At 34.1% G+C, this 14,962-nt stretch overlaps 1 protein-coding gene across 10 annotated transcripts in view; it reads right to left on the bottom strand.

Moving 5' to 3' along the window:
* CCDC171 (coiled-coil domain containing 171) overlaps positions 1-14,962 on the bottom strand; it is a 295,440-nt gene that overhangs the window by 86,971 nt on the left and 193,507 nt on the right. For all 10 annotated transcript variants that reach the window (XM_070495543.1, XM_070495541.1, XM_014843487.3 and 7 more), the window contains one exon: positions 618-763. In XM_070495543.1, the coding sequence (XP_070351644.1) occupies positions 618-763 (146 nt within the window). The remainder of the gene's footprint in view (positions 1-617; positions 764-14,962) is intronic.

The raw sequence follows: 14,962 nt of genomic DNA, 5'->3' as shown, positions 1-14,962 counted from the left end.
TTACCTGGTAAAAGGAAAAACACTCTCATCACATTTACATCGTTGCCCACTCTGAAAACTGTACATTTTTTCTGTTTAACATATTAGAATACACAGCTATAAAATGAAATGAATTTTCCATGATGAATATGTTTTTATTGCACTTAAAAAGATGCAATGATACACATGTTGATTGTATACTAACATTTCCTTATGGAAATGTTACTTGCAATATTAGTATACTATAATATACACAGAGCAAAACTTGGAGGGCAGTAGGACAGAAGGGGATGAGCAATATATGATAGAAGAAACTATGCAAAACTTTCAAATAAAGAGTCTTACATTTCATATTAATGAAAACATAGTTTCAAACATGTAACACTACAACAGAGCCCAAAGTACACATAAAGGTTATACAGAAACTTATGGTTTTCTGAAGTCTCTCAATAAAATATACATTTAGTATATTGAGTCAAGAGTTTTCTTTTTTGAGGATATATCAGAGAATTTCAAAGAAAGACAGCTGTACTTTTGTTTTCTAACACTGTATTATCCAGGGCTAAAACCCGGAGCATGAAAGTAAGAATTGATCTTTTGTCTGTTTTAAGTGATCTCCCCAAGGTCCAAATGCTCACTTGGCTGCCATGCGGAGGGCACTCTCTGCATCATGGATGTTCTCCTCCAGTCGACGCTTGTCCTGCTCCAGCTGGGTAAGATGTCTATTGAGCTGACGCAGAGATTGATCTTTTCTTCTCAGCTCCATCTTTGCCTCGGAGAGGCTCTGCAAGCAGACAGAAAACAGAGTTACTTGTCAGCCCTGATAATTAACTTCAATTTGTGCCATAGGCTATTAAACAAAGAAGGACACAGACTGACTGAGAAGTACACTTGGGTCATTACACATCAAGGTTTAACAAATTTTCTGCAAAAATTTTACATACTTACTAATTAGAAATGACAGAACTGCTAAGATTTTGAAAAATGTTTAGCTACAAAATACAATTCTATTTTATTTTTTAACATACTGCCAGGCAAATAAATTTTATTCTTTGTAAAAACATCTGATTATAAAAATCTCAAGTTGCATTTTCTTTTAATGATGAAAAAAACAAAGATTTCAGGGGTGAAAGCATATGAAATTTAGAATCTATTTAAAACAAGAACAATCATATGCCCAAAGTGTGTATGTGATTGAGACGAAGGTGGATTGCAATACCTACAAGAGAATGGGGAATCCAAGACTTAATAGCACCACTGCTTTCTTTATAAATATATCTATAATAGTTAGGTGGCTTTAGATGTATCGGTGAACAAACAAATCAGACTCTAAAATAAAATTCACTTACTTCCCATAAATAACTCTCACGTCAAGGATAGCAATACAAATGTGATTAACATGTTTCAACAGAGAAAGTTTTGAATAATACTTGCATTTGGAATTATTTATATCCCATAAATATTTTCCCGGTCACAGAAGTATAAAATCTGTTGATTGATATTTGCTATTTGCTTTAATCTGAAATATTCACCTAGCACAAAAATCTCAAGATCCACGTGTACAACTTTATCTTGGAACTTTAGGGCTAAAGGTCTTAGAATCAGAAACTCACAATTTAAAGGAATATTTTCTAGACCTCATTTAAAATTCTAGGATGTAAAACAGTATAGGGACCAGAGGATCCCTTAGCACTAAAAGCCTCATCCCTTTGCCTATGAAGTTTCTACAATATGAGCTTATCAAACAGTTTTTCCATTAAATTTCTTAGACAGTGAACTAAATAATTGATTGCATACACATAATATTTTTTCTTCTTGCTCAGAGTTTAGCCACACATTAACACAACGATGCTTCAAATATCCAGTAAAAAATAACCAAAATGCGAGGATTTCAAATTCTTCTAATAGTATTCTGTTAATGCATTCACAACAGGTAGTATAAAAAACTCAAGCTGCCTGCATAGAGCTAAAACAATTAATTCAGTCTAAGCGCTAGTAAACTGAAAGAAATCATCAGTCAAATCAGGTATATAAAAATGTTAAAAGTTTTTAAATTGAGTATTTCACTTTTCAAACAGTCAAGTTGCTATCAAACACAAGTCAAAAAATTAAAAATAAGCAAATTGTGACTACTTATTAGATATCATATTTTATTTTAAATCTTTATTATTAACAGAACATCAAGAACATCCCATGATGGAAACAGTCTCTTATTCAAACCAACTTTAAAAAGACAACAAAGAATAGATTTTTAAAAGCCATGCTAAACCTACTTATTCTGTGCCAATGTTAAGATATTTAAAGGCATTGAAGTGTCACAAGATTTCTTTATTTAAAAAAGTAAAACTCATTTGAATCCTTTTAAAGGCAGTATGTCTGACATCTTTCAGGGAGTGAAAAATGCTATTTTTCAAATGTGAAGATAAAACTAATGATCCACCACCAGTTACACATAAAGCTTGAATTCTTTTTCCAACAGAAATGATAGATTTGTGCCAATCCATTCAAATTCTCTTGCTCAGTAACTCTTATGACTAGAGGTTTATATTTGTGAGGAGTGTTCAAGATATTGTCTCCAGCCTTGTCCAGATTGCAGCTCACCAATCTGAGAGAACACATGACCTTGGAATCATTGTAAAACACAACTGACTTTTCAGGAATCCTACGATACCCTTTCAAAGAAGATAAAACTCACAGCATTAGAATTTTTACGATGATCTAAATCTTCCTGTTTCCTCTGGCTTTTATCTTCATCTCTCAGGGGCAATGGGAGGGAGCCACCAACCTCTTCTAAAGCCTGCACTATTTCAGAGAGTAGCAGAATAGCCTATTTTAAGACTGAAATTACAGAAAATAAACAAAAAGTGGTATAAACAAAGTGATATGGATTACACTTCCTTGGTTTGAAAATTAGGAGATAGGGGGCTGGCCCGGTGGCACAGGAGTTAAGTGCGCACGTTCCGCTTTGATGGCCCAGGGTTCACGGGTTCAGATCCCAGGTGCGGACATGGCACCGCTTGGCATGCCATGCTGTGGTAGGTGTCCCGCATATAAAATAGAGGAAGATGGGCATGGATGTTAGCTCAGGGCCAATCTTCCTCAGCAAAAAGAGGAGGATTGGCAGCAGATGTTAGCTTAGGGCTGATCTTTATCAAAAAAAAAAAAAGAAAGAAAATTAGGAGATAATATAGTTTTTGAAAAAAGGATAATTGTTGTCATATAACTTATAGACACAGAATTTTCATTTCAAAGAGTTGAGGGACATCACAATGGAGTCTATATACATCAATGGATCCTAAGGTTCATGGAGATGTGTACAAAACACCAAGACATAGAAAGTGATTCAATAATATGTCTTTTCCCTAATAATCACCTTTTTTGTTTTTGATGACAAAAATAGAATCTTTAGAAATCCTAACACTGAGCTTTAAAGAAAGAAAAATGTATTTACATATGTGTACACATATATATCATATACAAACATATGTACCTACACCATACATAATATATATTATATAGCAGATATATAAAATTTTAGTTCAGCTTTTCTTTTCTCCTGTTCAGATTTATCTAATTAAAACCCATGATAAACTTTATGGACTCTAATATTTCTAACCGAATGACTGAAACCAAGAGGGTGTGCCTCTAGGCAGCAAGGCAACAATGATAAGCAGCAGGTTAGCCACTAATTTCTCAACGAGGGTAGATTGTGAAAGTGTGATGTTCTGATATCCAAGAAACTGTTCAGGAGAGAATAGGATAAATCAAGTTTAATAACTCTGCTCCTAATTGTTCCCCCAATGCTCAACTCTAATTACTTGGAGAACTCTCCTGACTGTCACCTGATATTAAGTTGTTGGAAGCTGAGCCTGGAACAGCGAGATAATCAATAAACATTTAGTGGGGAGAAGAATGAAGATCCTGTTAAGCAGTGGGAACCTGCAGCACCCAAAGCCCTTCTGCTCATGAGAAAACCTATGGGACAGCCATAGTGATTGCAAAGCAATAATCCAAAGCACTGTTTTTAGGCCTTGAGGCCTTTAGGCAACAGTACATTTGAGGAAAAAAGGTTAACACGGTCACCCTAATTACAGCCCACTTTCACATACTTCATATATAAGCGAAGACAAGCCAATTAGGTAGAAAGGAAGATAAGGGAAGTTTTATTTGTATACTAATTAAACCCCTGATGAAATTAAAGGAAAAACATACAGCTCTGTAATTGTGTCTGAGAAAGGTCACTTCAGGTTCAGTTATCAGAACAGCACAGCCTTGAGATATTTCACTTAATCCACAACACAGCCCTCATTTTGTACTCAGGTCTTAATATTTACAAAAAAAAAATATTCAAAGCCTGATACTGCATTTATCTTTAAACTGTGTTGTGAACAATTTTAGCTGTTAGAAAGTTAGTGCTAAATATGATAATGAGAGTCTTTAAAAAGACAAAAAAAATTCCACCTACACAAGAACCAATGCCACAATATGATTTATCAAAGATCTTGAGTTTTCACTTTAAATCAAAAATGTTTCAAAGCAAAATTTTACAACAAAATCCAAAACTGACTGTATTTCAAAATCTATTCTGCAATATATTTATTGTATTTCTTTTTAGATGATGTTTTGCTCACCTTCATGTAAAACTGTCATAGTCCAGGAAAAAAAGTCAATGCTTTCACTAAACTACTCTTATAAGAAGATATTTCTACATTTGATTGTTTTCTTAAGATGGTCACAAAAAGTATTTACTACTCATGAAAGCTAGCAGGAAAAATAAGGATACCAAGTAGAGGGAAAGCTTAGGGATAGAATACATGGCAGATATGAATATTAAAAACATATATGTTTAAATGTCTTTTTTCTTATCTATAGTTTCTGAAGTGTGTATAATAAATATGTATTACTATTGAATAAGAACACAAATTTTTTTTTAAGTCACATAATTTCATACATCTAAAGCTTTAAATGTTTATTAAGGCTAACATTTTTAAAAATGAATTGTAAATATAAATTGAACTTCTATTAGTTTGCACCTATGATAAAACTTTGCGCAGTGGAAATATTTTTAACTAACAGCTTTATTGAGATATAATTCACAAACTACATAATTCACCCTTTTAAAGTATACAGTTCAGTGGGTTTTAGTATATTCACAGAGTTGTGCAACCATCATCAGTGGAGGTCTATTTTGAAAAAGAAGTTCTTTAAAAATAAAAACCACAAAACTTATGAAAACGATATGGCTACCTAAATATTGAATGTCTCATTCACCAAACCCTAATTTTAAACTACACAAGATATACAAAGTTTATAATTTTGTTCAGTAATAGTTTCAAAAATATAAAATTTGTAACATGAATTCCCTGAATCAGAATATTTGATTAATAAATACGGTTTAGAGGGCTGGCCCCGTGGCCAAGTGGTGAAGTTCACAGTCTGCTTCGGTGGCCCAGGGTTCCCCAGTTTGGATTCTGGGCGCAGACCTAGCACTGCTCATCATGCTGGGGTGGCGTCCCACCTAGAAGAACCAGAACAACTTACAACTAGGCTATACAACTATGTATTGGGGCTTTGGGCAGGGGGAAAAAAAAGAGGAAGATTGGCAACAGATGTTGGCTCACAGCCAATCTTCTTCGCCATAAACACATACATAAATAAATAAATGTGGTATAGCACAAAAGTTAAAGTTATCTGAAAGAATGGGCACAACTCTCCAGTTAATATTTCTGGATGTTACGGGCATCATCCCACACAGTTCCTTCTCATGAGGGTACAGTATAGCAGTGCTTCAGACCATTAGGCCAGCTAGGAAGACTGAGCCCCAGGGGATATCGCTTTTATAGATTTTCTTTTGTCTAATGGGAAATATGTATGGATCCACATTCCTGCAGACTAAAAGCTAATGGCTAATTCAATTTGGTGTAAAAGTTAGCCATACAAAATGAAAGGCAAGACAACAACACAAGTGTTATAAAGAACTAAGCTACATTTCCTAGGTCAGGAAAAAAAATCTCTAACTTTTTTTTTTAATTTACTGCTGTCTGCCTGTAACTTCTGAATAAACATTCCTAGATTGTGATAAATTGGGTAAAACATCTCAGGGCATGAAAACTAATGTCGGAAAAGGAAACAGCACTGTCTTCAGCCCTACTATTATAATGTGACAACTAGAACGCTATATTAATCAAGAACTGAGTAACTGCTGAGTGGATCAAACTGTGCAGGTTGCCACAGAAAGTATAAAGTTAAAATGATACAACCAGCAAGTCTACAATGGGCATACAAGTCAGGGATGAAACTAAAGAATAAGAGATTTTACAATAAAGCTTGAAAATCTGCGAGAGAAGCAATTAGAGAATTTACAATAAATATACAACAGTAAAAGATCCTGGTATGTGGTAAAATTTCTATAGGAAAATTTCAGTCTTAGTCTTCTGTATTTTATATGGATAATTTGAAAGAAAAGTTCTGCAATTTTAAGTCATCTTCCTTAGGGACACATCTTTCATTATTTTCTCACAAGAATCCCAGGCAGAAGGTAGGTGACGTATTTATAAACTGACGTTGAAGATCAAATAAGTCACCCACTTTTGGGGTTGAATCAATGACAGTTCTAGTTAGAATCCACATGTCTAGTAAGACAACAGATGTGAAAGTATCCTATAAATCGTAAAAGGCTACATAAATTTAATATGCATAACTAACGCAATACTTACACTTCTACATGTAGCGTCATTACACAGTCTTGTTTAAATCCCCACCTATATGTGGCTACTTATGAGTTTCTGTATTATTTCTACATCATCATTAATACATGTACATAATATATATAAAAATATATATACTTTTTAAAATACCTATTTCTATCCGCTTGAAAAATGTAAAAGAAAATTAACAAAAACAAGTATAAAATAAGTTATTTTTATAAATAGGCCATATGGTAGATGATTATCAAAATATGGAGCAAAGGAGCGATGAAAATTCACCTTTAAAATTTCAAAGTATGCTGTAAGATTTTGTTGTAAAATGCTTTATGATTATTGGTACCATATTCTCACATATTCCTTTGAAAACGTCCTCCTAAATTTCATTAATATAAAATGAAAAAGTTAATCCTTCCCAGTCAACTAGCTGAAAGTGATCAACAGTAAAACATAACGGAAAGAAAAGGAACCTCATAAAAGTGTTCAAAAGATACTGAATGCTGTTTGTTCTAAGCCTCAAATATATACTACAAAATTCTGGCAGACTAAAAGTGTCAGAACATAATGAGGTAATGTGGGAGAGAAATAGTTAAAGAACATTTTAAATGACAAAAAAGAGGATAATAAATAGAATCGTGAGCGCTCTCTCAACTGGAAAGTACACTCAGAAAAGTACAGAACAGACAAGTGGTAGCTAGATTTATTGTGACACAGGGCATGTAAGCAGTAATGTGGCAGTAACGTTTTCTCGGAGTGTAAAACAAACTGCATTTAGCTGCACTACAGACCTTATGAGACAGAAACTAGATGCAGGTGACAACCATCATGATGTTGTTATAACAAAATCAGTTCTTTTATGACCTCTACCTTCTCTCAATGAATCTCTAAGAAATACACGGGGAGAGAATACACATAGGTTCTTCTGTTGGACCTTATCAGCTACAGACTACCCATCAGGTTCCAAACACTTCACACAGCTGACAATCCTAGGCTTAACAAGATCCAAAAAGTTGCTGAATTCCCTGGTAATATTTTAAGTGAGTCAAGTTATGAATTAGGTTGTAGAAAAATAACATTTAGAATTAAATGCTGTTTTAAAATCATCTGAGAATTACCTAAAACAACTGTCTAAGAATAATTTGAAAGATTATGAATAATTTATATAGGGCTTCATATAGGTGGGTTCCTGACATTTAAATAAAAAGAATTGTTGGAAGAATTTTTCAATTTCAAAAATTCTTTTTGTGATGTAATTGAATAATAGGGTAGGTAATTCTAAATAATAATTAAAATACTCTCACATTAATATTTTCACTGCATTACAGAATTTAAATGACCATTTATCTAGAATATGCTGTTTATTAAATAATATTAATAAAAGTAAGTCAAATATTGGCTGAGTAAAACTCAATTATTTAAGAGAATCTGAAGGTCAAATTTAAATTAGAAAAATAAACTTAGGTTCTTTTAAAGTTAAATGTAAATGAAACAAAGTCTGAGTCTTTTCTTAAAAGTTAATTCATTGGATGAATCTTTGTGTATTCAAGTGTCTTACCACTGATTTCTATCTCAGTGTTAGAGGTATATTCACAAGGGGAAAGTTCTGAACAGCAAACGTTTACGAACATTCACTACCTGAAGCGTCTCACCTTTGTATGAAGGCACTAGGTCTGTTCCTGAACAATGCCTGTCCCTGTAAGTATTCAATAAATGTTCACTATTATGACTTATTTCCCCCAAATCCTGGGAGAAAAAAATAGCTGAGGGACAAGTGAACCACATCATCATCATCATACAAGCATTTTACAGCAGCCACATTAACTCCTTTGATTTCTCATAGTCCAGTGAGGTAGATCCATCATCAGTCCTATTTTTACCCAAGGAAACTAAGAATCAGAGAAGTTAAGTCACTTTCCCAAGGTCATGAAACTACTAAGTGGGTTTATGCCAAAATGTGAGCCCAAGTCTTCTGAATCTAAACCTTTTTTCTTTATCACTACTATGATATTAGTAACCATCTCACCAGATTTTCCATAAAATCCACTAACTGGGAAATCCCCATGGAAGTGTAAAACCAGTACTTCACCTATTTATCAAGTGCTCAGTAAAGTATTGCAATCTATTTAAATGGCTGCTTTCCATTTATAGTGAAATGAACTCCAACAAGGACTTTAGTGTAATATAATGAAGTACTTTCAATGAAAAATCAAAGCATAGGGGCCAGCTTGGTAGGGCAGCGGTTAAGTTCGCACGTTCCGCTTCGGTGGCCCGGAGTTTGCAGGTTCGGATCTGGGGTGCAGACCTACACACCGCTTGGCAAACCATGCTGTGGCAGGCGTCCCACGTATAAAGTAGAGGAAGATGGGCATAGACGTTAGCTCAGGGCCAGTCTTCGTCAGCAAAAAGAGGAGGATTGGCAGATGTTAGCTCAGGGCTAATCTTCCTCAAAAAAAAATAAAAAATCAAAGCATACACAACTGAAGATTCCTTGTGTGAAAGTAGGATCACTGTCATCACTTATAAAATGTATAATGAAATAAAAAATAAATGTTTACAAAATAAGGATGAATTTTATAGCACTCCACTATAGTATGGAATTTTATATAGCTCAATACCACATTGTGTTGCTGCTTTTTTTTAACCTTTCAAAGAGCATTGGAGATCTCTGCATCTCTTTCTTTTATAAGTTAGCAACAATAGCATTGAATTTTCCCTGCATATCTTGCAATCTGGCTGCCTAGTGTAACATCAACATTTTAAATATTTATTACAGGATCTCCATGCTATCACAACAGTGTATCAAGCTCTATAACATGAGCATTTGTAGCTAACTCCCCCTGTTAAGGAGATTTCAGCTGCTACGGAAAAAGTCATCTATGTGACTAATTTAATCCCAGAAATGCACAGATTATATTATAATGTTATAGTAACAGAAGAATTAGTAATTAGTACAAAATTCATTAATCACAGATAAGAAAGTAGAGGTGCATTTGATTTAAAAGAAGTTCATTACACTCACTCTGAAAGGGATGAAAGAGAGGAGATGGGGACAGGAAGGGAACTGAAAGAGAGGTCAACGATTCAAATACAGTAGCTCTGGTGCCACTCCGGGTCATAAACGTTTACCTGCAGCAAGCCTGTGAGAGGAAACAGGGACGAAGCAAAGCGCAACCACAGCAACACCTGCTGCTTCACCTAGCTGCCCTCGCCTCCCACGCACCTGATCCGGCCAGGACTCTAACAGGGAGGCAACAGTGAGACGGAGTCCCCTGAATAAAAAATGTACTGTCATTCAACTTGGCCCCGAACATAAAGCAACTTCTTCATTTGGTGCCCAACTGAAGAAATGGCAACATATTCCAACACAGAAGAAAATCTGGCTGTTTTGGATTTGTTTAGAATATGTCATCTCTAATTTGCCCTTCCAGAAGAGACATTGTAAAGGAATAAAAACAAATAGAAACAGTTCATTGAATTGGGTAGACTGAAAGGAGTTAAAAAAAACAAAATAACTCAATCATTTTTCTACTATCAAGTATCCCCTGTTAGATTTCCCTAAGGGATTCTTAAAGATATTTTTGCCTATGCAAGATTTTTGCCTTATACACTGATTCTAAAACCTAACCTCAACACAGGAGGTGACTCTACGGTATTTCTTTGTTCATTCAACATACATTTATTGTATGCCTCTCCATGCCAAAGCCATAAATAATAACAATAACAATAATAGCTAACACTTCCTGAGTACTTACGCCAAACATGAATACGAGCAGTCTTCATAACAACTCTGTGAGTTAGTACTACCATGATTTCCATTTCACAAATGAGGAAACTAAGGCACAGAGTTCAAGCAACTTGACCAGGACTACACAGAGCCAGAGTTCAAAAGCAGGCAGTCTGACATATAAATAAATAAATACAAAGAATATACTCCTATCGGAAATGACTTCCTATCTAGAAAGATGAGAAGAGGTTTTAAAAGCAGCTAGTATTAAATCTGGGTGTTCAGTGTTGTGAAGAGCATTCTCAGCAGAATAAAATGGCGTGTTCTGAGAAATACAAGAGGTAAGGTATGGCTGAAGGATAAGGCACTATTGAGAATGGCAGGAGAAAAGACCAGAAAGTTACATATAGGCCAGATATGGTCAGAAAACTAGACTTTTTCACAAATGACATTTATACAGTGCTCCAGAGAGATGCATCCAGACATCTTAGGGGAAACATTTGAAATAGTGGACTCCCAACCCCCATTCATCTTTCAACCAGAATTTGCTTTAATGTTTTCTATGAGCTTTTGTATAAGATTTTGTTCAAATAAGGGTTCCATGGCTAAAACGTTGTCAGCTATTATCATAGAAAGCCATGGGAAGCTGCTGAAGGAAGCTGCCGTGGAGCAGCATTCTCTGATCTCTGTCTCAGGGATCACATCTACAAACCATAGCTGCCAAATTAGGATAAACACAAGAGATCATTCTGGCCAGACTGCAACAGCTCATTCACATCTTCAGATGGACTCTAACGAGAGTTTAATAAGATTTCACTTTTGAGGATAAAGATTCAGTGATATACTAGATAAAAGAGGATTTTAAAAAGAACTGGCTTGTAACAGATAGTTTTCCTTAGTATGCTAAAGAGCATTCTATCAAATTCACTTCTACATTACTCAGAGAGTACATATTAAATATTTACTTTATATAAATTCAGCATCCTAGCCATATATTTTCTATTTCTACTAATAACGATATGAATTCCCACAAGTTATTTGAATCATATGACAGAGAGTCATAAACTCTGAGTCACAGTAGAAATATATGATGAAAAGAACATATTATTTTAGGGGCACCAAAAAGTGAGTTAATAATTAAACTTAGTGATTATTTTCTAAGGAGAACTACATTATTTGGTCTATAGTTTAAAATTTTTTTTTTTAGATTTTACCAATAACGAATTGGTTATTATCTTGGGCTATTTTGAAGAAAAAATGTTTAGAACAAGGTCACCACTGACAATAACCATTAAGTGAGGTTTCTAAATAACTAAATGGGTTGGTACCAGCTCTCCCATTATGTGATAAATGAACCGTGAAAGTTATTTTTTTAACATATCTGAGCGAAATATATCATTTTTAATCCCGCTTCATGCCTATGAATCATAGAAAAAGAGACTGAAGCTGAGGACTAAATAGGTTATTAAAACAAAGACAAAGGCTCACATCTAAAACAAGCACAGTTTCAGCAACAGTTAGCAAGTTCAAACAAAGTACTAGGAAAAAGCAGAGGGCTGGGCCCAAGCCTCAGTGCAATTTCTTGAGAAACTGTGCTTAGCAAAACTTCTTTGTTCAGGTACTAACAGTTGAAAATGTATATATTCCAAGGAAGTAACTTGATATAGCAAAACACGTTATTTTATAGCTTTGCTTCAAACGAAATTTTCCTTTGTGAGGATGTGTACGTGTGAGTGCATGTACCCAAGTGTGTGTGTATACATACATACTGAATAAATAGTGCTATTTGGATTACAAAGCGCTTCCCGTAAAATTAGCATGGTTTACATTTCTGATCTGTCTGTAACCAACCCATTTACCTGAAGAAAAACACACAGCTATTCCGCCTTCTAAGTGAGCAAGATCACCATCTATGGTGACTCCTAGAAATGTCAGGCATGTGGCTTCTGGAGCCTAGAAAATGCTTTACCAAAATGTGGTTAACCGAGTCTAGACAGTCTAGAACACTCACATTTATTCAAAGAAAAACAGCATAACACACTGAATAATCTTCTTATTTTTATACTAATAAAAACTCTAGGGCAAGAGACAAAAGTGCCAACTAGACATTACGGCTCACTATTTACAATTCTGCTAACAAACCAGAGGAAAAGAGCCACATATGTTAGAATGTAAAGTTATACCAAATTTGGTCAATATGGTTAGCTAGAAAACAGATTCTTTATCTTTTCTGTATTTTGTAAAGTAAAAAAAAAAAAAACATAGTTATTATAGTGGATTGCATTTGTTTCACCTCCCTGAGGGGAAAGTACACTCTCCTGTCCCACTGATGTCCAGCTTGACTCAAATGACTTTCTTTGGCTGATGAAATTCGGGCAGAAGTAAAAAATGTCACTTCCTAGCAGACACAAGACCAGCAATGCCATACATGCAGACATCTACCACAAGATCAACAGGATCCAAGATAAGAGCTGCTCTATTAGCCTTATTCATAGAATGAGGAACCCAGGAAGCAGAAGCCCAGCTGATCCATGACGGGTATAACAGGTGAGAAGTCACCCGAGTAAGGCCACTGAAAGAAATTCTGGAATCACTTGTTAACAACATTACACAAGCTTTCCTGACTGATACAGTTCTATTCCCACATACGGCAAGTTACTCTAGAATTTGTACAGTTATGAAATCATCAGTGGATACTTTAGAAAATCAGTTTCCAACCTGATTTAATACTGGACCATCAGTAGAAGAAATGAATTTAAATATTAAAAACTACAGCAAGTCATTTGACTTTTAGTCAGTATAAAGATATGATAAAAGTATATTGCTACCTTACAGGAAAGTGTTGAGTTTGTACACTACAAATCAAAACAAATTTATCTGTACAACTATAATTCATAAATAACATGTTCTTCCAAAGCCTTCTCTAACTTATGTTTGGTATTATCATGTTTTAATTTAATATTTTCCACTCTAAAAGATCTAATGAGAAAATATATCTAAGAAATTCTTTGTTCTTTTTCTTTCCCTTATTGAAAATAAATTATTCTTACTGACATTTAAAAATGGCCATACATATTTATAAATCTGAAAAGGGGCATTATAATACTGTAGAACATGATATCTCATATTCTTAAATACATATATGATATACATTACTAATATGCATGTAAATACATAAATGTATACATTTAAAATTTTGAAAGTTATACACCAAAATGGCAACAGAAATACTCTTTTCTTTTTTCTTATTAGTATTTTTCCATTATTTTCAGCATAATACGTATAAACTTTATGCAATCAAAAAATGCAACTTCATAAGATTAACTTTCATCACAAAATCTTAGTTTAAATTTATATACAGGATATCATAACAATAGTAATTGAAATTGATTTTCTTAAATGTGCTTTACTAAACAACAATAAGAAATTACTCAGTTTTATAATCTCTTATCAAATGATGAAAATTTTATATAACTACACACACACACACATATAGTTAAATTTAATCAATATCATTTATCCAATGCCTTGGAAAGAAAGTTTCAATGATTTGTCTTCCTTTCAAAGAATAAGCAATAAGGACCTTAGTATTTCTTCAGCTGATAGTCACATCATAATACACAGCCATCTGATTTAGGGGGTTTTGTCAAACCCCCTCTGTAATTAAAGCTGCATCTTTTTAAGTCTTTTAGCCATGACACGGCATAGAAGCCCTAAATCCACATTTTTTACAAATAAATGATTTTCTAAATTCCACAAGGACTCTATGTCACACGACTTAGATCAGAAAAACAGATGAATTCTATTTCCATCACAGAAGCGCTCTTGATGATTGTGGTCCACTTTGATACTCTAACTTTACTCCTGAAATAAGATAAAACCACTATCAAGGTATTTCCTGTTTCATCTATCATTGTGATTTTCCTTGTTGGTACTCTTAAAGACAATCCTTGTAAGGCGCATATACCTCCCTAACTATGTTTTGGAATTTGGCCAGGTTTTTGCTGTAGAAGACAAAACTGACAAATGTGCTTTATCCTTTACAGTTTCAGGCATTCTAATTTTATAGAGGTTAATACCACGTTATATAGTTTTCTGGAATTAAAACATAGAAAATAATACTTGCCAGCATTCCATTAGATCAAAGCACTATAAAGTCATATTCATTAGGTAACCCTTTAATTGTGAAAATACTAACATAAAATGCAGTTTATTAAGATAAGCAAACACTGGTCTTTTCTGATAGCACGTTAAGTTAGTGATGTAGCAGTGAAATATTACTAAACTTCCAAATATAACTTGAGCATGTTAATTAAATGTTTCCTATAAACAGAAAGATATCATGATTTAGACTACATAGTTCCACATAGGGGTAAAATTACCTCTAAAAGGAATTAAATACTGCCACCTAATCACGTCAGAAATATAATCATATGATTAGATAATTACCTCCAAAGTCTGAGGCATTTAAATTTATGCTCATTCGGTTACAAATGTAATATCCTAATGCTGGTTACTATAATTGATCACAAATTAATATTTCAGAAACAAAATC

The sequence above is a fragment of the Equus asinus genome, chromosome 23 (assembly GCF_041296235.1).
Source record: "Equus asinus isolate D_3611 breed Donkey chromosome 23, EquAss-T2T_v2, whole genome shotgun sequence".
NCBI classification, from domain to species: domain Eukaryota; kingdom Metazoa; phylum Chordata; class Mammalia; order Perissodactyla; family Equidae; genus Equus; species Equus asinus.
The sequence above is the reverse complement of the archived record's forward strand: the minus strand, read 5'-3'. Positions and strand labels throughout refer to the sequence as shown.